General features: G+C 36.6%; 1 protein-coding gene across 1 annotated transcript; it reads right to left on the bottom strand.

Moving 5' to 3' along the window:
- Positions 1–138: 138 nt before the first annotated feature.
- nup37 (nucleoporin 37) lies at positions 139–25,900 on the bottom strand. Its single transcript, XM_034026692.3, has 10 exons — positions 25,748–25,900; positions 19,855–20,038; positions 19,299–19,423; positions 19,134–19,206; positions 17,142–17,236; positions 4,635–4,725; positions 1,461–1,642; positions 1,277–1,327; positions 776–869; positions 139–349 (listed from the first exon to the last, which is right to left on the bottom strand). Exons 2-10 carry the CDS (start codon positions 20,008–20,010, stop codon positions 236–238), a joined length of 981 nt encoding a protein of 326 aa, XP_033882583.2. The 5' UTR covers positions 20,011–20,038; positions 25,748–25,900; the 3' UTR covers positions 139–235.
- Between the last annotated feature and the right edge of the window lie 29 nt (positions 25,901–25,929).

The following is a 25,929-nucleotide window of genomic DNA, read 5'->3' as shown; positions in this document are numbered from 1 at the left end:
ATATAAACATGTGGTATTATACGAACAATACCTGCCATTTCTTTTTTTTTTTTTAAATAAAAGCATCTATTTTTTTATTTGTTTTACAGCAGCAATGAAAGTTGCAAAAGGTAAATCAAAGTTACAGAGGTTCATACAAAATGTACAAAAACAAGTCTTTATTTAAATCACAATATAGGTTTATCTTCATTTTTTTTTTTTTTACACAACAGACAGCAGCAAAACAGGTGCATGTTCACATTTCTGTCATCCAGAAGGAAAGCTTGCGGTCTCCACCAATTACACAAAGTGGGAGGGTCCTGTGCCAGCTCAACCCTGCCCCTACTGAGGCTGATCCAATCATAATGGGCTGCAATTAAAAACATTGACAGTTCAATTAAGAAGGCTACAGATGAACAAGGGAGCCGTATTTTGTTGAGGAAAATAAAATAATACAATTGAATAATGTATATAATAAAATAACACTGCAATGTAAAGTGGAATACAAGTCATGTCACAGGACTAAAAAAGGTAAAATAGGATATCATGTTATTTTTACATACAATTACCCATTTATACAGTTGGGTTTTTACTGGAGCAATCTAGGTAAAGTACTCAAGGGAACAGCAGCAGTGTCCCCCACCTGGGATTGAACCCACGACCCTCTGGTCAAGAGTCCAGAGCCCTAACCACTACTCCACACTGCTGCTGAATGTATTATACACTACTGTATAATACATTCAGAGCAGAAATTAGGTAGAAATAATAACCCATAAAGGTACTGTAGTAAAGTTACCTGAGGATGGCCCAAGTGATGTACCAGCAGCTGACTGTTGATCTTCCCTGGGCATCCAGTGGTTGCAAAAATATTTTCATTTGCTTTGGACCACCTGAAAAACAAAACAGGATATATACAGAAACATAAAATGTGTACTGTACGAAAATGTGCTTATCTGTGCCATATGAAAACACCCATGCCACGTGTGATTAACACAAAGCAGTCGGTTGGCCACACAATGGACTTCAAAGGGGACTATTCTGGAAGAAGCTTTAACTATAATATCCCATATTAAAAACGGCATACATATACAGTAGATAAAAGGCAAAGTTAAAATGTTCTTAGTTCTTTTATTCTAAAGATAATTTACAAACATTTTGACTGACACGTGTATAGAATAATCAGTACTCCCACTTCAACCTTACTGTAATTTTATATTAGTTTGAGACCCATCCTCATACTGGCACATCAGAAGACACTTAGAAATGAAGACCATTGCAAAGATTAAAATCCATTTACTTGAACAATCTGGTACGATCCACATGAGCAGGTCTCTTTTCTTGAGGGTAGCTGCAGAAACAATGTTACAGATATTTTGTTTTTATAGAAAATCTTTAAAAACATATCCCATTCAAAATCAGACTTGATCTATTCAAACTGGATTTAAACCCAGTGCATAGAACTAACATACTGGTAGACATACCTGGAACGAGTGATGTCCCAAATAACCCAGTCATTTCCTGCAACTGCTCCAACTTTTATCGTGTTTGCAAAGCACCAGTCTGCTGACATGAGAGGCGTCAGTCCACAGTCCAAGGAGAGGATAGCCTGCTGGGTAATCAGGTCATAGAACCGCACCATTCCATTCTTTTCTGCTACCATTAGCTGCAGAGAAGAAAAAGACATTTCAATGAAAGTGATGCAGAAGTTAAGCTTTTGATATATTAACCTGTTTGAGGGCTTTTCTATGCCCTTGCAGGAATTAAAGTTGAGTATTGCCTGTTTGTTTCTTAAACTGCAACTTAGAATGAAGAAAAATATAAAATAGATAGACATGTATTTGCAAAATTACAAACCCAAAAGGGTTTAGCACGACGTATAGGTGCTACTTTCATATAGACTGATTTTATGGTACACATAAAATCAGAAAATTAAAAAAAATAATAATAATTTTAACATGCAAGATTTGACAGACCCAGGGAAGGATACATTTCCAGACTCCTTCACAAGAGGTCAGTATCACCTCATTCTCCCCTGCCTGTTGTCTTTTAATGTGTTTGCATACAGTGCTTCAGATATTGGGCTTTTCATTTTAAGATTAGAATATCTTTTTTTTTTTTCTATTACTTTTTTAGGGGACTTTTCTTTCCAGCTAGCAGGCTCCCAAGACCTTGGACGTGACACTAGAAACATATTGGTAAAGTTCTAGCAACATAAAAGGGGTCTTGATTCAAATCTACAATAAATGTGTGCAGTGGTTTTCAGCTCAGTCCTCTGTGATCAGAACAAAAAAAAAAGAAAAAACATTACAGAAATCATCCGTTAGCCCAAAAGAGCCACAGATTGGAAAGGCATGGAAGCATCCCCTGGCCCAATCAGAGAACTTTCTTCCAATGCAAGAGGCTCTGTAGGGCAAGTGCCAAATTAGTCTGTTGTACTGTTGGCTGCCGCTTAACTATGGTTCTAAATCTTCTCTTTATAAATTAGCACCACTTTGAATAATAATGGCTTTTAGTTATGGAACAGTTTTGCTTGATTTCTTTCCAAAATATATTTTCAGCTTTCTGTAGTGCTAAGGGGCCAGACCTGAAATATTCTTTCATGTTTTCACTTTGACCCAGCATTTGCCTCCATCAATCATAATCTGGGAACTGCTGATTCCACATTGTTGAAGGGAAAGTTGCTTTGCGCCCAGAAATAAGTGCTAAGCAGAACAATAAATTTAGCATTTTCTTTTCCACAGTTCAATTGTTTCTGACATTAAGGTTTATTTGGATTTCCCATTAACTTCGTGTGCACTTGGAAAGGTTTTCATTTTTAAATATACAGCTACTCACCTAGAAGCCTGTTAAGTATTTGCCATACACTGATTGGAGTTGGTAACATAAAGATTATCTATCATATACCTTCCTGCTGAACAGCTGAGTGTAAAGGATATTGGGAAATATATTAACTTGCACCCAGATTAGCACCACTGTACTGTACTTTAGTGCTGTTTTGGGACTACTGATGCTATGATACATTTCGAGTTACCTTAGACATAGTTTGAGTTGCCGTAGTGCTAATGCATCAACACTTCCATGAAGGACCGCAGAGTGACCAGTGCAAAACAACTTGCATTATCTTTGCAAAGAAAAGTGGAGGTGTTGAAAACTGTAGATAATGCACCCTCGTAGAAAAAAAAGAAAGATGTTGCTGCAGATTTCAACATTCCCGTGAACACTGTCAAACATTCTGAAAAACTGGGATACAATAATACAGGCCTATGAACTGCAAACTGGACTCAAGTCATCAGTGTGTCCAATTTGCTCAATATCCTGATGCTCAGGACGGTTTGCGTCTGTGGTTTAAAAATGCCTGTGATCAGAACATGCCTGTGTCTGGGACCACTATGACAAATTAGCACAGCAGCTGGGACATGCAGATTTCAAGTGCTGTTCATTTGCAATGCATACTTTTTTTTTACAACTGTATTTTCAATAAAATGTACAGTACTTTTAAAATATCACTTTTCATTGTACCATAATTGAAATGTGATTTTATTGTAGTACTGTAATGTTAAGAAGTGCATACAATTAAAATGTGAGATTAGATGCTGAAATACATCCACTGGTTTGTGGTCTTCATGAAAAGATACATTTTATCCTACAGTACAGCAATCTAATAATGAGACCAGCATTGTTTTTGTATGCAAAAGTTTCTTTCTGCAAAAACATGTTATTCTTAATTATAATCTATTAATGAAACATGTATAATTCAATCTTCATTAACAGTAAAGAAAAAAAAATCATGAACATGAAACATAAATATAAATAATTATTTTTACAATTGAGCACAAGGACTTAATATATTGCTCATTCTTCACTAAAGTGTGTTACACCCTAAAATGTACCAAAATAATACATCTTTCAATGCCTTTTTTTTTTACCAAAACTTTTTTGTTATAGTAATACCTATACATGAAATGCCTACAGAGCTGATATTTCCAACATGTGTCGATAAGGTACCCTTCCTGATATATGTGAAAATAAAAAAAAACACAATTGTGTGGGATATTCCTCCCTTAAAACACATTACTTTACACAATATGGCCATTGTGCTCAGCATTGCAAATTGCATATCAACTTGGCAATGGACGAAGTAATTGCTGTAGCCCATGCAAGATTTTTAACCAAGTTTTTGTTGAAAAAGGCAATGAGGGAATCCAATGTAGCTGGGGGTTGTGTCTCATTTTTCTGTTCTGTTCCAGTGGCAGCACTGCAATCTAAATTGACATCGTCTTCTCAAGTGGCTGGAAAGATTGCTTGTATTCTCAGTATACTTAACAAATCGTGTATGATTTAATCAAGTTCATCCCTTTTCTAATTTAGATCAAATCCAAAATGCCACAATTTAAATTTTAGGTTTTCAGAGCTTTCTGTGTAGGTTTATATTTGTTTTTTCGGGACCTTGTTCTTTCGCGTCCGCCATCTCATCTGTACGAAGTTAAAAAGTTTTTTATTTTATTTTTTAAAATGTTTTACTTAAACTCGAATGCTATGAGAAATGCACTGCAATAACATAAACAATATATACCTAAGCTACCTAGTCTGCGTTCCATTGGAAACCAAGGTGCTTATTCTAAGGGACATTTTACTTTGATACATTATTTGCCAACCTTAAAAGCATCTTCTGGATGCCAGCAGACACTCATTCCAGGAGAGCGGAGTAGAAACGATATTTTTTGACTTCCACTTAAATCCCAGATCCTAAGGACAATAATAAAGAAAGACAAATTCATGAGACACAAACAGACCACAGTACAGTCGCTTTACTCCACGTGAAATTAGGTCTGTAAAAACAATAACATTAAAATAAATTGAGACGTATAATGGTTATTTATATATATATATATATATATATATATACACACACTCACGGTCGTTCGTTTACCCCTTTAAAAGCAGTCCCAGGACACAGGAAATTGAGTTTTAAACACTTACGCGCTATTTTTAATAAACAATCAAACACAAAACAAAACCTAACTCCGTTTTGGAGTACTTACTAAACAGGTTATTCCCCTGACTGACTTGCAGGACGGCTAAGCTGTTTACCTGTCACCACAAACACTAACACAGCACTTACTTCATATTTGACTGCTCGGAAGCAGAGCACTTCTCCTCTGCTTCCTTCTACTCAGATTAAATACCCTACACCTGGCATTAATTTACAATATTTACCAGGTGCGGGTGATAATTAAACAATAAACTATTAACAAAACAATTAAACAAAATGTGCATACGCACATGTTTTATGCAGGGAGGATATTAACCCCTTCCCTGCTGTGTTTATATATATATATATATATATATATATATATATATATATATATATATATATATATATATGAATATGAGAGAGAGAGAGAGAGAGAGAGAGAGAGAGAGAGAGAGAGAGAGAGAGAGAGAGAGAGAGAGAGAGAGAGAGAGAGAGAGAGAGAGAGAGAGAGAGAGAGAGAGAGAGAGAGAGAGAGAGAGAGAGAGAGAGAGAGAGAGAGAGTGTAACCATTCCCTGAATTGACTAGCCATCAAAACCGTAAACTTAAGTGGCCATTGAATGAGGCTAACTGACCGCTAGGGTGTGCACTTGGATCACTATACTTATTGCTAAGATAAACAATCAATCCTAAATTGAAAAGCCCACCCTGTTATTCTGTTTATTAGGAAAGACTACATGCCAGTGAAGGTTATATTACCCATACAATACCTATAATTGTGCCTGTCTGGTCCAGTGATTTTGTGAAGATAGAAAACAGTTGCAAATAATTACTACATACCAAAGATTCCTACTTTAATTGTTCGTTTAAGGATAAAGTAAAATAATACCACAGCAACACCCATTTCGTCACAATATATTTTACATAAGCAACAGCTAAAATATAATTCAAGTGTAGAGATCTTCCAAATGGAACGGGAGACAGTGCTGGGACAAATATCCATATAAACGAACAATTTATATTCAGATACAAAAATCAGATGTTTGTATTCGCTAGAATTGACAAAAATACCTTGCACTTATTTACCACCTCACCAGAAGTTGCACGAGTTTCAAAAATGGCAAATGAAAAAAAGCTCTGTGTGAATTAAAGAAAAAAAAACAGGGAGCAAAACAGCAGCAAAACAGCAGCTCGAGCCTCTATTTAAAAGTTTTAGAAAGCAAAAAGTAAACAAACCAGATTATGCATGTACAAGCACAGTGATCTCTATGGAAGGCCATCTGGGTCAAAAATGTGCTGCTTTAGAGTGAGTCAGAGTCTCATGGGACAGAAAAAAGGCAAGGTCGTCATTTTTTGCGACTTTCTGTTATGTGGAATGTAATAAACAAGAACCAAAACGGTGAGTTTCTTCCCCTTCACTTTACAATGCCATTTCCACGTTTGTTTTACTTGAAGTGTTTAAAGTTAAATTTCAGTTTTTGTTTATGTATTCAGCTACAAAAAAGGCACAAGTAAACCTTGTTACTTTATGAAAACGTGTCTATGGCCATTGTTTACTCCGAAAAAACGGCAATGGCAAGGAATGAAAAATAAAAAAATAAATCAATCAAATGCAGCGTCAACTTTACGTACTATATTTCAGGAATTAAACAAAACTACTTTTAACTTGAACTGCTATTTGGCATTCTTTGTTTTGTAGTGAATTCACTTGGGCAAAGTAAGGCCTACACAACGTATTCTTTACTGCTGGGATATTTTTCTACTTTAACGTGTCACATATTGTAAGGTCTTGCTGTAATAAAAAGGCACACACAGGGGCCACGCCCCCTGCCCCTGCTGCTGTGCTGACTCTGCCTGCGTTCTGGACAATATAACGGCTTTTAAAGTTTTTCAAAACGAACGGATATCCTGACGAATATTTAAATTATGAGCGAATATTCGAACATGAAAATCTTGTGTTCGTCCCCGCACTAGTTGATACAGTAAATTCATTTGATATATCCTCTAGTTAAAGCGATTACCATATGTGGACTTATTTTTTTAACAGTCATGTATTTGACCCCTTTTTTCCATTTTCCAGATTTTAATAAAGTCAACCTTACTTTAATAGAATCATTACTTTGTCAGCCTGTGCTGTGTATGTGAGCATTTGTGTATGGGAGCATTTGTGGCATGTGTTTATTGAAACTGCACTTTATATATATATATATATCTCCAATCTGTTTTGGGAAAGGCACATTCATTTTTGCAAAGAAGAGAGCCTCCTATAAGTTAGAGAAAGATGATCACTTGGCAATATGTCATATGTATTATAAATAGCTTAAAACTAAACTACAAAGCACAAATCAAGGAAGAGTTTTTATTAAAACTTCAAAAGCTAATTAATTTATGTGACAATTAAAAAAATTATAAAAATAGAAAAAAGGACAGTACAAGGAATTCCAAACAATTAATTTAAATAAAGCGATGACTACAGGGGGCAGATGTACAAGGAGATTTCAAGTGGACCAGATATGTAGTACACTATGTATTCCTCTGATTAGATCTATTAGAGCTTTGGTCTTTCTTTTTGGAATCTCAATTAAATTAACTGAATTGCAGAGACGTACAAGGTTAATTCCGAATTTTATTGAAAAATTACAGGACTTTTTTTTTTTTTTTTTTTCTTTTTTAACAGGACGTCAGTTTTTACTGATTTATACCTGATTTTTGACTATTCAATATTTTCTTGATACTATTTTCTAAGAAATACACAATATTTTGATTAAAATGTTGTTTTATTTCGACTCCGACATTGTATCTAGAGATTAGATAAAGGGGCATTCAGAACAGAAAATAGGAGGCACTTTTTTACACAGAGAATTGTGAGGGTCTGGAACCAACTCCCCAGTAATGTTGTTGAAGCTGACAATTGCTGGGCGTAGTAACTACTAGCTTGATCAAAAACTAAATTGAAATACGTACATGAAAATATAATATTTTTAGAGGATGAGGAATGGGGAGAAAGTGTAAATCAGTTTCTGAACATTCAAAAGAAAACAAATGTTTCGAAGTATACAAAAAGCAAAAATAGCAGAAGTGGGTCAGTTGAGGCAGAGGATGCATAGCGTTGCAAGTACTGCTGCATTGAGGTATATGTTCGCGCTGACAATAAAAGAACATACTGAAAAATAAGCGACACATTAAACTAAAACAAAAAAGTGAACAGAGAGACACGCAATCCACTTATGCGGCTTTTACACACGCTTTAATAAAAGCGCAGAATGACTGTATTAATGAGTTTGTCAGAATGCTGTGCTTTGCTGGACAGCCACTGTTTATTGCAGAGAGCCGAGGTATTTATTGGTGACTTTGTGTGACAGTACTGTCTATCCATCAGCTAAAACACTGCCTAATGCCAACAATCTTAAATTGTAAATATTTGACAGAAAATAGCAATGCTTTAGTTGGTAAACTTATGGAAAGCATTGACGGAAATGTCCAGTGTGATTTTTGACGCATCTCCCGATGGCTTGCACTGCCCAGCTGTCAATTTTCTTTTTATGATTTCAAGGCGAATAAACCTGGCTTGTTTTGTAGATAGTATCTGTAGATACTATTTCCGTCAGCACGGCGGGTTAGGTCGGCCAGGGTGTCCTCGGCTCACCGTGCACCAGCGACCCCAGTAGTCTGGCCGGGCGCCTGCGGTCTTGCCTGTAAGCTGCTGGAGAGCTGCGTTGTCCTCCAACGCTGTATTTGTTGGGTGGCTGCATGGTGAGTCCGCAGTGTGAAAAAAAGCGGACGCCTGACGGCACACACTTCGGAGGACAGCGTGTGTTCGTCTTCGCCCTCTCGAGTCAGTGCAGGGGTGGTAGCAGTGAGCTGAGCCTAAAAATAATTGGCCATTCCAAATTGGGAGAAAATAATAAAAAATAATTGGCAACGACTAAATTAAAAAAAAAAAAAAAAAGAAAGAAATACATGATATTCAGCTGTCATTCTAAACTTTGGATCATGTACTTCTGGTCCAAATAAGGCAGCTTTAATACTCTTAAGAGATGTTCACCCAATCTTTTACATAAAACCACTTTGTTCTCAATATACAGTAAGTCTATCTCAAAGACAGAAGCAGCAAGCACATTTCCATTTACAATCACCAGGCTAGCTCAAAGGTCTCTGTTTGTACTTTATTATGGGCTGCATATTGTTCAGAATAACGAGGTGCTAACTGCCACTGGCTGTGTATGCAGTATATGAGGGACATCTGGAAAAACTAACTTAATCTGACAGAGGTTGAAAAAAATTTGCAGGTACAAGATTTTGCCCTACAAATAGAAACGGATGTTATATTAAAACAAAAAGTGAGACAAAACCAAACCAGGTAACTACAGACCAATAAGCCTGACTTTTATTATATGTAAACTTGGAAACTATAATAAGATCCAAAATGGAAAATTACCTATATGGTAACAGTATTCTGGGAGACAGTCAGCATGGTTTTAGGAAAGGGAGATCGCGTCTAACTAACCTGTTTGATTTTTTTGAGGATGCAACTTTGACAATGGATAACTGCAAATATGACATGGTTTATTTAGATTTCCAGAAAGCTTTTGACAAAGTCCCGCATAAATGATTAATTCTCAAACTGAACGCAGTAGGGATTCAAGGAAATGCATGCACATGGATTAGGGAGTGGTGAACATGTAGAAAACAAAGTACTGATTAGTGGAGAAACCTCAAAATGGAGTGAGGTAACCAGTGGAGTACCACAGGGATCAGTATTAGGTCCTCTGCTATGCCTAATCTACATTAATGACTTAGATTCTGGTACAGTATGCAAAATAGGAGGGGTGGCAAACACTGTTGCAGCAGCAAACATTGTTCAAAATGATCTAGACAGCATTCAGAACCGAGCAGTCTCATGGCAAATGACATTTAAGAGAAAAGTGTAAGGTACTGCACGCAGGCAATAAAAATGTGTGGTATAAATATCATATGGGAGATACTGAAATTGAAGAAGGAATCTATGAAAAAGACCTAGGAGTTTATGTTGACCCAGAAATGTCTTCATCTAGACAATGTGGGAAGGCTATTAAAAAAAAAAAAAAAAGGCCAACAAGATGCTCGGATATATAGTGAAAAGTGTTGAATTTAAATCAAGGGAAGTTATGTTAAAACTTTACAATGCATTAGTAAGACCTCATCTAGAATATTGTGTTCAGATCTGGTCACCTCACTACAAAAAGGATATTGCTGCTAAAGAGTGCAAAGAAGAGAGACCAGACTTATTCCAGGTTTAAAAGGCAAGTCATATGAAGTCAGGCTTAAATAATTGAATCTATTTAGTCTTGAACAAAGAAGACTGCGTGGCAATCTGATTCAAGCATTCCAAATTCTAAAAGGGACTTTTTCGACCTGAAAGAAACAAGGACCAGGGGTCACAAATGGAGATTAGATATAGGGGCATTCAGAACAGAAAATAGGAGGCACTTTTTTTTTTTTTTTTTTTTTTTTTTAACACAGAATTGTGAGGGTCTGGAACCAACTCCCCAGTAATGTTGTTGAGGCTGACACCTTGGGATCCTTCAAGAAACTGCTTGATGAGATTCTGGGATCAATAAGCTACTAACAACCAAACGAGCAAGATGGGTCGAATGGCCTCCTCTCGTTTGTAAACTTTCTTATGTTCTTATGTTCTAAATCCAAATGACACAAAAGTATTTCATGTTAGTCTACTTAAATGTCTATTTTTTATGGTAGTTCAATTATGAATATTACGTTAATTTGTGATCGGGACTGATTTATGTCTAACACGGCACCACAAATCAACTCTAATTTTCCATGTATAATTTTACTTCTCTCAAGAGTTAGGAACTCCTTGACATTTTATCTGGCAGCTTTATGAAAACAAAAAACGTTATTTCCGCTAATTTAATCATAAAATTGTTGTAGCCAATTCATAGCCCTTAGCAATTTGTAAAGCAATTCATAAAACTCCACTCATTGTAACAGCAATGTAATACAATAAAACATCTTGTGCTTAGTTACTGGATATTGTATACTGTATATTAGGACAAGGTACTTTTAATTTGAATTGCAGACATTTGCATGCACATATTTACATGTTAATTTGGGAATACAGCAAAACTAGCTTACTTTACTAACAATAACTCATTCTTCAGTAAAACGCACAGTTGTGCAATTAAGTCTGTGTCAGCTTGTTACTTGACTAGTACTGCTGACAAGAGAAAGAACAAAGGGCAATATTTGCTGTGAAGCATTCAGAGTTAATTATTCCTATTTGCTTTTTTTTTTCTAAACAATTTCCCAAAGTAATAAAATTGAAATTTACTGGATTAATATGGAAAACCTGAAACTATGCCCTGTAGCCTTTAAATTTAATTGTTTACAAGCCAAGGACTGGGACTACTCTAGAGATATACCATGTGGAAAATGCTACTTCAAATTTAAGGAGCAGTAACTTTTAGACTATATAGACCATAGTTTGTACGACACTATTCAGAGAAAAAAAAGAGGGAACACAGTTCATCAAAAAGTACTTTCAATAGTCTGATTTAAACCACATATCTGTATGAAGTCATTTTCAACAGATGAACAGTATTGCACAAATTAAAGAGGACTACTGTAAGAGTTGGTATATGTAGTTGACAAGCTCACCATTCCATGCCAAAACCATAACACTGTTTTTTCTTGGAGAAACATGCTGCCCTCTAAAATGAGACGCTTGCAGCTTTCTCAAGTTAATAAATAGCACAAGTGGTTTATTTGAAATGCTAATAGATTAGCTAATGTAGAAGATTTGTTCAAATTTTGCCCTGAAATGGTATCCTTTCAAAGCTTATGCAGATGTCAAGGTTTTATGTTAATGTCAAATCTGCTTTAAAAACAAAATTAGACAAAATTTGAGAATCAATACTGAATGCCCAGTTTGAATTGCCAGTGTTCACCACTGAACTAATCTGGAAACTATTATTAAAAGCAAGTGCGGAGCTATTTAGTTTTTATTGCTCATCCTCTTGCAATTTTGAACATACAAACTCTAGGGTCAACTAAGTCTTAGATCAATTAGTATATATAAATACGGATATTGATAAAAATTAGAAGAAAATACTGTATTCACATTCAGGTTTCTGCAGCTGGAAGCAGTCTTCCCCTAAACTAAGCTTTTAAAGCAGTATGCAAACACACAAAACAAAAGACTGACTTCACATACAGAACTGTGACTAGAACAAGGTAGGGTGGTTGTACAAAACATTTGAAACAATTACTATCTATAGAGCTTAGGACCATCAGAAGACAGGCACTTCTCAGCACTGACCGCACCAATCTACTGTACAGACCAGGTGCAGCAAAAACAGGGCTTCTCTGTACTACTTTACCAACAGCCTTAACTGACCGGACAGAGAAATTACATTTCCACACAAATTCAGTCCAGGCCGTCTTGTATATACTTTACTGAGCCTATGAGCTACAGTGTCTAGTGGTTTTATAAAGTGGGCAACAGTTCATTTGGAATAAATGCTGGATTCAGCCTTGGGTTACCAAATGTGAAAGAGAGAACTTCAAATCACTTTCCCATTGCCGGCCCCATGTCATAACTAGAGCAGCTGCTATGAGGTTTTTCAGTAGCATACAGTACATCCTCTTTGAAAGAACCCAAATGAACTTGACCTTAAATAACCTGTACTCAAGCTGACATAATCTGGTAAGTGATCTGCACCACCTCCCATGAAGCTGTTCAACTTTAAGAACGCAAAAAAAAAAAAAAATAGCTCAATAGTAACATGATCTGACAGTTCAAATCCTCTACAAAGATAACTAAGACGATAGACTGGTTATGAAAAAAAAAAAACAGGTAACCCAATATTGACAAAATTGTGCTGTATTCCCCAAACATTTGTTTTGGACTCCTCCACAGCTACAGCTACACCTTAACAACACAGTTGAAAACCAAATTACCACATGTAAAACAAATAATCCTGACAGCAATATTTGGCAATATGAGTTAACCCATGCAGGATTTAAAAGGCAACACTTTGCTGTGTAGTGAATGAAGAACTTAGCTGATACAGGGGCACCTATGTCCTGTACCTCAATGTTTGACACTCAAGAGGACAGGCTGCTGGATGGAGAATGAACTGTAACTAATATTTACCCAAATCTATGACCTTTCATCCATCAGCCCTGTGCTTGTAATCATTTTTTCTTTCGCTCCCCCATCCCACACCGTCCCAACAGAAAGTATTTGGCTGAAAAGTTCACTATATCAGTGGGCACCATTAGTAGCTATGATGCAAGTAAATATATTTTTTAAAACTTTGAGAAAATGGGCTCCCGAGTGGCGCATCCAGTAAAGGCGCTCCTCGCAGGATGTGCCCTATAGCCTGGAGATCGCTGGTTCGAATCCAGGCTATGTCACAGCTGACCGTGACCGAGAGTTCCTAGGGGGCGGCGCACAATTGGCTGAGCGCTGCCCGGGTAGGGAGGGCTTAGGTCGGCAGGGGAATCCACGGCTCACCGCGCATCAGCGACCCCTGTGGCCGATAGGGCGCCTGTGGCTCTGCAGCGGAGCCGCCAGATCTGTGTTGTCCTCCGGCACTATAGGTCTGGTAGCATTGCTGTGGATCTGCAGTGCGAAAAATGACGGCTTGGAAGGAGCACGTTTCGGAGGACGCGTGTTTCAGCCTCCGTTTCCTGAGTCGGTGGGGGGGTTGCGAGCGGTGAGCCGGGGATACAGATAATAATTGGGCATGCTAAATTGGGGTGAAAACCGGGGTAAAAATAATTGGCGACGACTAAATTTATAAAAAGAAAAAAATTAAAAACTTTGAGAAAGGTAAATGCTGGAACTAATCTGAATTCCCACATTGGAGATGCATTTGTGTCGATAAAGAGTAAGAAGACAACATGGATCCCCTCAGTAATAAGTGCAAAAATATTCTTTGCCAAATGTTGAAGGATTTTTTTGACACGCTGTCCAAACTTCGAAGCAAACAATCCCAATGAAGACACATTAAGAAACCTTTAATTATTCACATGGTTAGCTTTCAATTAAAATATCGCTGACTCAACAAAGTTTGCAACTGGGATTTTAGTGTGGAACCTGTGCTTGATTACCACTTCTAAAGTCAACAAAAAAGTTAAGTTTGTGAGAAGCTTTCACATTTTTTTTTTTTTTTTCAAATCAGAATACAATTTGGATCACCAGAAAAACACAAAGTTATCACATTTAACTAAATTAATTTCCATAAAATAGCTGGTACATGGAACCTCTGCCTACTGTTTGCATCTCCTCTTCTATCCATGTGGCCACATTTCTGGCATAACTTTACTTTGCATAGAGCATTTTCTTTTAAACTTGATCAGTCTAACTTTTTTTGTTTTTCCTGAATTCCATATTAATCTCAACATGACAGACTTGCATATCTTCATGCAGATTTTAATTTGCGCATTTTCTTTGGCACCACCCCTATCTTGATTTGAACACAAATATTTCTGCAGTAGTTTTTCAAATCCGGCACTCTTCGTCTGAGCTGATTCAGATGTACTGCACTTACCATTTTCAACTTTAATAATTAAATGTCAACATATGTTAGATGAAAAAAAAGGACAGATGGACAGTGTGTCAATGTGAGGAGGGTTATATATTTGAGTCTAAAAAAAAGATAAAGCTGAAAAAAAAAAAACTTAATCTATGTATATATGTTTTTAAATAGGAAGCAGCAGGTTGGCACAGGCTCTCCCGCAACACACACACACACACACACACACACACAGTGTAACGTAATGCAGCAGTTACAGCACTGCCACCTCCAACATTCTGAAGTCAGATAATTCCAGGACATCTTAACTATTATGTATTACATGCTATGGTAAATGTGTTTGGTTTCCTAATGGTACATGTATATATATATATATATTTTGTTACTAATGAACTAAATGCACTGACTGTTCCCTTCCATGTAATTTTTACTACTCTTCCATCTTGCAGCAAGTCATCCTGGAACAGATCTTGAGCACATTTTCATGTGGCCTCTGACAGGAGAGGGATGTGGCAGAAGTGCACCATTGAAATACCTGGAAGATGTGATCAGTGAATTTGGTTAATTAGTACTAATAACAAAATCAAATATATGTTAAGCATATTGTTTGCATCTTTTACATAGGAAAATGTGAGAATTACAAGTGAACGTCATTCATATTAGGTAAGATTTACTGGAATTATTCTGTTAACTCTATGTTCTTTTAAGTTCCTGTCATCTTACCAGATGTTCTTAATGAGCCAATCCACTAAAGGGAATTGTATGTCCATGTGCAAATGCAGTTTGCTGACATTTATGCTGTCTGGAAAAGGCAGTAATGGGTTAGATTTTCCTATTTACATACTGCTAATATGAAGCTGCATCTATAAAATCAAAAACAATAAACCAGGCTGCTTTCATCTAACATATTAAAAAGAAAAACACACACACAACTATTCTGCTTTAATCCACTTGCCCGAACTCTACAGCACCAATAAAACCGCAGGGTTAGGCTGCACAACAGTACATTTCTATTCCTAGCAGGTGACAAGTGTCAAAAACCATTACATAAGAGCTTTTCATTGATGCTGGGCTACTTGCCTACAACAGCAATGCAACAAATCATTAGTTTTGTTTTAAGTAAACCAGTATAGAAAGCTGATCTATACAAAAAGGAACAGCCAAGCTAGACGTCAGCTGTTCCAGTATTGTTATAGGTTATTAATGCCTGCTAATGCTATCAGGTAGTCTTAATACAGAAACCAAATGCAATCAGGAAATATAAATGGACTCCCACTTACAAACAGCTACAGTATATGCTCTTTTTCCACTCTGCTTAACTACAATGCAGCATTTAACTGGTGTGCTAGTAAGCCTGTAGGAAAAAAACTCTGAGTAAGATGAATAGGTAAATTGGATGACCACATTTAACCAATTACTTAGAAAAACTAACTTCCAGCGCACTTGTGCAAATCCAACATTTATCGTTTGTAGGTGTTATGCTTAGTTTTAAATTTCATATTGGAAGAGCTGTGTCAGTGGTTTCTGCACCATTAAGAAAGAACAGAAAACATTCAAAGCCCAAATCTGCCTGTTTTCCCACCCTGCCTTAAGTGCAATATAACCTCCAGATCACCTTTAAAATCAAAGACGCATGTACTTGTGTTTCTTGCAGTTCTTTAAAGTACCTTTTTTCTGAATGGGATATACATTCCAAACAAGGAATGTGGAATTAGAAACCTTTCTATTGGTACCCGCAGAAGATTAGCCATACAGGACTGTGTTATGTTAAACTCTCTGTATACCCAACATACACTGCCTGCTCACTTTATTAGGACAATAGACTCCACAAGATTCTAGAAGGTGCCTCGAGGGATGTTAATCCATACAGTCAATAAAATGTCACGCAATTGGTACAGACAGGTAGATAGAGGATCATGATGATGAAAGCGTTGGTCCAGTTCATGCCAAACATGCAAAATCAGACTGGTGGCCATGGAAGATTTCTGACGTCTCTGTCATGTATCACAAACCACTCACGCACAATACTGGCACAGTGGATGGTGCATTATAGTCTTGAAAGAAGCCACTTCTACCAGTGCAGCATTGTTGGGTAGCCTTGACCTGCAACAATGCTTAATTAAACCGCAGCATTAAAGAGCAATCAAGGGACACCGGAGAACATTCTTCACACTAAGCAGGTCAATGCCAAATCCAATGGCATAGACAAGCCCTAATAAAGTGGCCAGGCTGTGCATCTTAAAGTAAATGTACCTAACAAAATAGTTCCATAAAATGTGTCTGCCATGCACATTCATTCATTGGTATCCAGTATCATATTTTAAATTGAATATACATGTGTGCTATTACATGTGTTTATTTTAAAACTGCACGTTTCAGACCTATGTAACTAATCGAAGTGCAAAATGGCTAATATTTATTGTTATTTTGCTAGCTACAATTACTTTAAAAGAAATAAACTAGCGTTGGGTGTCGCTAACAGACGTCTCCTATTTCTGACTACAATTATTAAAACTGTGGACCTTGGTTGTATTGGACTTTCCACCAAGTTTCAAGTTGTTTTTTCAGGTACTTACTTAGTCGGATAACACTGTGATGAATATATGAATAAAGCTTCTACACTTGGAAATTCATTTTTTGTACATACCTGCAAGTATGGTCATCACTAACTGAAGCAATCTGCTGACCCTCTTTTGGATCGAAGACCAAGTCGTTGATATAATCAGAGTGACCGTCCATTACCTTAAAAAGAAAAAAAAAAAAAAAAAAAAAAATTACATTTTTTCTCACAGAAAATTTTAAATAACTCCTGCCACGATGAGGTTCCCCTAATCAAGACCCAGGATTAAAATTAAGAAAGTCCACAAAAATACAAAACACCAACCACAAATCAGCCTTGAAGAGCCTTTTTCAGAAGCATTTCTTTTACTGGAATAGTTAGTAAACACCACAAATAATGATCCAAGTAGAAACAGCAGTTTATAATTACACAAAACACCAAGGGGGTACGCAGAAAGACTCAGAAATGCAAAAATAGACATGAAAATAAAAGAATATAATGATCTTGAATTGACTTGTTTTTAACAGTATTATATATGGTTTCTAAACCGCTATGTATAAATACTTCAATTTTGTTTAGCAGCTCATGGGTTAGTGTAGTATAGTTTCAAAATTATTATCCACCTCTACACATGTGTGATTTCGATCGAGCTGATTTCCACTCTGATGTTAGGGGAGGTGAACCAGGCGTCTGGCGATTCTGACTATGGAGAGCGCTCTGTGCAGCTCATGAACTGCAGTTTTCAACTTGTCGTATAATTGAATACTAATCAGTGAAGCACAATGTTTCTCCATTTTTCTAGAAGTATAAATGCTCCGGTAAATATAAATAACCATCACAGTACTCATACTTTGACGTTTTTTTGTTTTATTTATTAGGTACGGCTGCATTTTAGTAACAGCAATAGCAGCTGGCTGAATTGTTTTCGGTGTTTGATTGAGTACATCCAGATTATCCTGTGTATCGTTTCTCGAGCCAAAACAAAAGAATAAAACACAACAGAGTCTACAGAAAGCCAAAGCAACAGAAAGTTATCCTGAGTCCCTTTGGATAGCTTTTTTGTTGGCTTTAATAAAAAGTGTATCATTGTTCATTATTATAGTTTTATCTTGAGGTTAATGTTTTTTTAATGTTGTAAACATTTTAAATGGCATACAATTAGGATGATAAGATGGTAAGTAAATAGTATTTTGGATTATTTATAATATCTTTGCCGAATAGAAAACAAATACATGTGTTTCCAAAGAGATTCCCAAATACTGTCTTTTAATTCTGTGCATGTAAATGTTAAGAATTAGGCCTACTGTTTGGTACTCTGTCTTAAACCAGCAGTTTGTCAGTCCCAAACTGTTATGACATAAATTAGATATTAAAAATAAACAGGATTTTTAAAATGTATTTGTTAATCAGATTATTCTGCCTTTTATTGCAACTGTGATATCATTCAGTAGAGCAAAAATTGTAGGGATACTTGAGCTGAAACCTCCAGACAGAAGGGGTAGTTTTAAAAAAAGTTGAAATCCACTGATATAGAGTATTCCTTTAATCCAGAAAGGCAGCAGGCCAGTTGAACAGATTGTTTTCTGCTACTGAAGTCCCCAGAGTCAATTCATTGAACCACTCAAATCTCAATCGAAAGGACCTGTCACAACAACCATGAAACACTGGGCAAGCTATGGAGGTCTTGGAACTGAAGCGTGAAACATCGGGTACTGCTAGATATTTTTTCAGGCATTTAGAATCTGGCAAGCAAACCCAACTTAATATTTTCCATCCCTTCACTCAATTAAAATAAATGTACTAAACTTGGTTAGAAGAGGTCAACAACGTATCATGGATCAGGGTAGGCCCAGTGATTTTCCATTTCAATAACTGTCATTTTCTTTCATGACAATTTTTTAAATAAGCACTCTATTTTATTGGCCTTGCTGACAGTCCATCTGTTTTAGACAGGTACGTTTAGTTGGAGAATGCAAGTTTTCCACATTAAATCTCAGTTTAATGTTTTAAAACATTTCCAAGGGTAATCATGTTTAAGCTCAGAGTTGCATTATTAATATTATTATCTACTCTGGTTACCTTGACCTCATGTCTGTCCTGAAGATCAGATGTTAAAATCCTCAGCTTTCTATCTGCAGATGCTGTACAAAACCTGAAAAAAAACAAAAGCTTTTTTTTTATTAAGATTGTTCTTAATAAAATAAGTATAATCTTCTAAGAATTAAAAAGTATCAATATCTTTACCTGATCTGTTTAGGAAGAGCATCTAATCTTGACTCTGGGCTCCAAGCAATAGCATCCACACGAACTCCATGGTGGAACACACGCAGAGTTGTGTATTCAATCCCATCCACTTCTGTGTCCTCCTCCTACATGGTGCAATTCCAGAGACAAAAAAAAATATATAGTTTTTGTATGCCGAGGTTGTCCCTTATTTTCGTGAAAGAAATTGGTGGGAGACTGCATGGTTGTCTGTTCCTGTCGAGCCACCACCTGTTATACAAGCGTTAGCAGTGTTAGTCAAAATGAGGTTCTCGCTGAAATAGAATCATGGAATACAGCAAAGTGCACTTTACTGAAAGCATTGTGACTTAATGCCTGAAATAATACCAGCAATGGGAACAAGCAACTAAAGTGAATACAAGTGTTTTTTTTTTTAAATGATACACACATAAATCAAAGTTTATGGCTGTTCCATAGCTATGCCGTCACCATAACCTTGGTTTAAATAAGGCCATGTTTGAGGTGTTTATTTCTATTGAACACTGACAAAGACACAAAAGCGCAGTACGTTACAAACCTGGAATCTACATGATCCCACCACAACATACTGGTTTCCGCCATAGGCAAGGAGGGCACCTGCAGCACCACTTTCAAAGGGACTGAACTCTACCACATGGACATAATCCTCACACTCCACTGTGTAACTGGCACTTCGCACTGCGTCTTGTTTCATCCTTTTCACCTCCTCACCCAAACTTAGTCTAGAACAAAAAAGACAAACATAAAAAAAATAAAATTTCTTACAACAAATTTTGGAAATCATTCACTTGGCTGGTACAGTAATGGTACAAAGTTATTTTTCTGGTGGTATACAATCCTTCACATTTTTCTTTTCTTCTTGTAACAAATAAAAGCGCAAATTGCACAGCTTGCTTAAATTTTTAAGACTAATTTTTAAAGAATTAATGATTAGCTATTCAGGGTTAGCCATGTATTTAATAAAAGGGTTTTATTGCAACAAATGCTGCACTTCCAGGTTTGAAATGTTTTGCGAGGCCAGATTGTTTAATATTTGTATTGAATTTAACAACGTTATTTAGGCTTACACCTTCTCAATGGACGGGGTCAACACTAAAGTTTGCCTATTTCTTTATCCGTTTTCAAAACATATGTTTAAATCTGCCTCTCCTATTTCTTACTCTCGGAGCAACAGTGTGGTGCATGGAACTACAGATGGTCTGGATATGACTGGTGCGTGTTTTGCTTTGATTTAAGTAACACAAATATATAAAACCTTTTCCTGCTGGACATTTAAATATAAAATAGACACCCCACCCTTTCTACTTTAAAAGAGAGCATGTTAAAGCTATCACATGGCTGGACCAGATCTCCCCCTTAAACTCAGATGACCATGTTGGGCTTGTAATACTTTTCAGATCAGGTTTAATTGTGATTCACTTCATAATCCTCCTCTTTTAATATGAATCCTATGGTCCAAAGAAATGCTCTGGGGACTATAGGGTTTAACCACTGCAAAAGCCTCCAGCCCAGGTGGTCATGTACATCTTGGCTCACAGAAACAGCAAGGGGATTGCTTCATCAATGGCTGACCTACAGTACAGTATTTCATTTTCTGATTAGCCACAGTACTTTTTGGATGGTAAGTGCAGTATTTCTTCTGTACAATGGAGGCAACAGATGTGTGTAAAGTAACAACTAGGACTGTAAAAGATTAAACAGTAAATACAAATCTTAAATGGTATAGTAATGTTTGTTTTATGCATTTAACAGACCTCATTAATCACTGCATGAAAACTATATCATGCAAAGGAAATCATAGCATAAATGACATCTGTTTCTCAAGTTTTTGGGGGGTAATTTATTTTAACTTGGTACCAAGTATAGATTTTTTTATATATTGAATTTTCAACAAATATTCTAATATTAAAAAATATGTTCATCCCAGCACTAAGCATGTTACTGGCAGCTCAGTGTCAAGACTGGAGAACTATTCAGTACAGCCATTCACAGTAGTAGAAATTGCTGTTCAAAACGCAGAAATCATCAAGATATATATTTTTTCCCCCATTAAAAAAGAAAAAAAACGTTACATTATAATGATATATTTTTGTGAGTGCTTGCATACAGCAACTAAATGATCTTGGTGCCAGGACCTTAGAACATAGTCTTTTGACCACCCTCTTTACACATTTACCCCAGGGAATTGGCAACATGGATTTGGTAGCATCAGTCTATATTTCCAGCTGCTTCTGAACAATATTTAAAAAAAATAAATAAATAAAAAAATAACGTACATTTGTCACTGCTGCCATATTCAGTATACTCTGTCTGGTTTGCATTGCCCTGATTATCTGGGTCTATGAAACTGAAAAGATGCGTTGTAGACTGTGAAACCACATGGAAATAACAAGAATCAGGGATCAGGGATTAGGGATTAGGGATTAGGGATTCAGAACCAGGGATCGGGGATTTTTATAGAAGCCCACAATCAGAGATGAGTTTTTTTTAGAAGCTCAGAATGGTGAATTTCAATACTGGGAAATTGGAATTTTAGAATAAATGCCTACTGTACCTCTCTTGTTTAAAGTACCTTGGAATTCTGAGTGTTTTGACATTATGAATTAAAGAAATATATTAATTTTAATGAACTGGAACAAAGATTACTCATGAATACATGCTTTGTTGTTTGTAAAAGATGTGCGATATAAAATGTTTAATTCGTTGTATAACTATAACTAATTAGGGGTCATCATCCAAGTCGCTATCTTGCTCCACCTCATCCGACAGTTCAAACAACTGGGATGTCAAGGATCAGGGGTGCAAATTTGCAGAAAGCACGTGCGACATTAAATTCTGGCACCACTACTTTCTCATTGGGTCTGGGACTACTCAAATGACCCACCCACTCATCCACATACACAGGAGAGAATTTTTGTGTCCTGTGGGAAGTTGTGAGGGGGGGGTTTGATTAGGGCGGTATTTCATAATTTAGCACCAGTAGGATCCCTAGTGCTAAACTTTCAAAACAGTTTAGCACCAATTTTCAAAAGGATTGCACCCGTCAATGATGTTGGGTTCAGGAGCAAAGGTTTCAATGGTCATCTTACACATATGAATATGCATCATGGCAGAAAGAACTGAGGCTGATAGGTGTGATTGATATATATTTTCTTTTGTGAAAACACATGCTCACAAGCAGCACTGCTTAATGGCAGTGCCAAAGACAACAATAGTTTATGAATGTTTAAGTAGGAGTCCGGATTGCTGGTTATTACAATGTAACAAATCATCACACAGTCTCTTTATTTCAATAGCCTACCACCAAATTCCAGCCCTGGGGATTAAAAAGCAAAAAAACAAAACACTTCTTAACTTTATTAGTGTTGTTGAACATGTTAGCTTGACAGCACAACTGTATTTATAGAAGGATATAATGGAAGGAAAAAAATACTATTTTAAGTTAAACAATTAAGTAAATGTTTTTTTTTTTTTAAACTCAAGTTTAAATGCAATGGCTCTCAAACATTGACACCTCCTCTCATCCGCGCTCAGTTTGGGAAGCGAAGTGTCAGCAAGCTTCCACAATGCCACTCCCCATAACTGCATCCCTCTTCTCTGAATGGACAGCTAAATCAAGATCCCTGCTATCATTGGTTGCTTCAAGTGTCCATTAAAAGAAAATGATTGATGTTTGAATGAGTGATTCCACTTATCACTGTCTTTTATTTTTATAATCCTTGAAGCAGCCAATGATAGCACTAAAAGGGATGGACTTTTTAGTGAATTGGAACCCTCCGGCCTTAAGTGAAATACGAGGACTGGTATTTAATTATGGTCAGCGATAATAAGCTCAGCTACCTGGAGATGGTTGACAGATCCCAGAGACCTTGAGACGCAATAGAAAATTGGGAGGTTAGGCAGGTGTGGGTCACAACCAGATAATATGCCTGATGCGCATGCGTACCAGTTATGTGACCCCCTGTATAATATATATATATATATATATATATATATATATATATATATATATATATATATATATATATATATATATATATATATATATATATATATGCTGTGCAAAAGTCTTAGATGCATTATGAGCATCAACAATTTACTCAAAGCCTCCACTAGTGTTTTCTACTATTATAACAACCTTGACTTGCACAAAGGAAAAACATTGAGTGAAATAGCTTGCATCACTTTATTTTCAAGGTGTGGTATCCGACACATAATCAACAAGTACAGAGAAATTGAATTGACAACAGAACTGGCAGAAGGCACAGGTGTCGTTGTCCATCCATCAACAGTTCAAAGCACCTTTGACCATTGTTCCATAGTCCAATTTCTGTGTTCTTGTGCATATTTTAGCCTTTTAGTCTTGTTCCCCTTTCAAGAGTGACCTCATACTGTTAATTTGATGGACAATGACACCTGTGCCTTCTGACAGTTCTGTTGTCAATTCAATGCTTGTCTTCATTCTATTCCTTAAGGATATTATCTTCAAGTATTGCTTATCCCTGTTAGGCAGCTTTTTGGGTCTTTCAGTCTTGGGTTTGTCAATTACAGATGATGTTTCTCTGTACTTGTTGATTATGCTTCGGATACCTCACCTTGAAAATCGAGTGACGCAAGCTATTTCACTCAATGTTTTGCCTTCTTTATGCAAGTCAAGGTTGGTATAATAGTAGAAAACACTGGTGGAGGCTTTAAGTAAATTGTTGATTGTCATAATGCATCAGAGTAGAAAAATGCAACATGCCTAAAACTTTTGCACAGCAGTGTGTGTGTGTGTCTGTGTGTGTGTGTGTGTGTGTATGTATGTATAATTTATATATATATATATATATATATATAAGACAATACAGAAATTAAGTTGTCAACAACTTTCACATCATGATATGTTAAAAAAAAAAAAAAAAAAATCTCCCAGTTATTCCACAGTACAGTGTTCTGAGCTTCTGAATTGCCAATCCCTCGAATCCCAATTTTAATTTCCATTGATGGAACAAGCTACTTTGTGGTGTGTTGAAAAAGCACGTCAGCTATTAAGTGTTTACCATGGTAGGTTGTTTTTTTAACTGGCCTGGCCGTTTTTTGTCACTTCCTTGCCAGTTGCCAGTGAAATGATTCAATGTGTATTTTGTTTCCCCACTTGGGACAATTAAGCACAGTGATCATACAGGGGTGCAATATAGTTATGTATTTTTTGTCCATCCAAAGCTTCCAAAAGTATGCCTACCCAATTTAACCTATACGCGACAGCGGATTCCGATCATCGGCATCTATCAATCAATTCACGGCTCCGCTACCATGTGTCCTCCTATAAACTCAGACATTCAGGTTCCCTTGCCACATTGGAGTGAAGAGGTGCGAGTCGGTAGGAGAACGAGTGCAACGCTTTAGTTACAGAACAAATTTAAACAAAATCACCAATGGAGAGTGGCGAGGATATATCGGAGATTCTGCACCTCCTAAGAACAAAACACACTTCAGAAACTGCACATTTATTTACATATATTTTCAATTTTAGGAAACGTTCGTAAAATGTAATCGATAAGCGCCACACGTACCCAAGCAGTTCTTCCTGTGCTGTTGCTAGTCTCTTCAAATTAAGGAAACAGTAAGTTTGTCCCGTTGGCTGCTTCTTTGTTGATGTTTAAAATGAATTGAACGAGGTCCTTTTGGATTTTTATGTAGAGCCAGATGAACAATCTGAGTCTGTTATGAAATGTATAAACCGATGTTGTGAATAACCTAGGTTTCGACCGATGTAATTGCATATCGAGTAATCAATGCATCATGTAAACATGGTATTTTTGTGCATTCGGTCGTGGCCATATTTCAGAAGTTAACCTATATTCTTGAAAAGGGTGCAATGAATGCCACAGAACTTTATGATGTTCACTCAGATGTCAGAGATCAGCTGATTGACAGGAAAGAAATGATGCGTGTTTTTGTTCACCATGTGAAATGAGCTTTACTACATCTGCCTAGGGAATAACATACAAATTCACCTTTTGTGTGTGTGTGTGTGTGTGTGTAAAACGATTGGAGAGAAAGACTTCTGATACATATGTTTCTTAGAATCTGTCTTTCTTTAAAATGAACTATTTTAATCTTAACGTCTCTCAAACATTTTACTAATAATTATTGTAGATAGAGTCGGCACTAGGAACGGGGTGGGGGCGGGGCGAGGCGAGGCGCGGGGGAGCTGTAATGTAGCTTCCAGCTGCTGTTTACACGCAGGTCTGGCTGGGGCAAAGCAGATGTTCAAAATTTGAACATATGGGAAGTCACTGGGTTTAAAAAATATTTACTAGTATGCTTTGTCTAGTGTTTAAAGCTTAAACATTTGCAGCAAATATAATTGATCAAAACCAGGTTTAATTAAATTGCCCCAGTTATTTTTATAACGGTACTATAAACAAAAAATTGAACTGACTTACCTATTTGGAGACAGTCTTGCTTGGATCCAAACTAATGTACTTAGTGCTCTAAATAGGAGAGTGGTGGTGTGTTTTAGTTTTATAACGTATAAATATTCAGTTGCAATGCTCAGCCTCACAACGCACACTTCCACTACGCGCGTCTTCTTTTGTTTTCCCCCAACACTGATTGGCTCTCCCGA

The sequence above is a fragment of the Acipenser ruthenus genome, chromosome 7 (assembly GCF_902713425.1).
Source record: "Acipenser ruthenus chromosome 7, fAciRut3.2 maternal haplotype, whole genome shotgun sequence".
Classification (NCBI taxonomy): domain Eukaryota; kingdom Metazoa; phylum Chordata; class Actinopteri; order Acipenseriformes; family Acipenseridae; genus Acipenser; species Acipenser ruthenus.
This window is presented reverse-complemented; position numbering and strand designations above follow the sequence as displayed.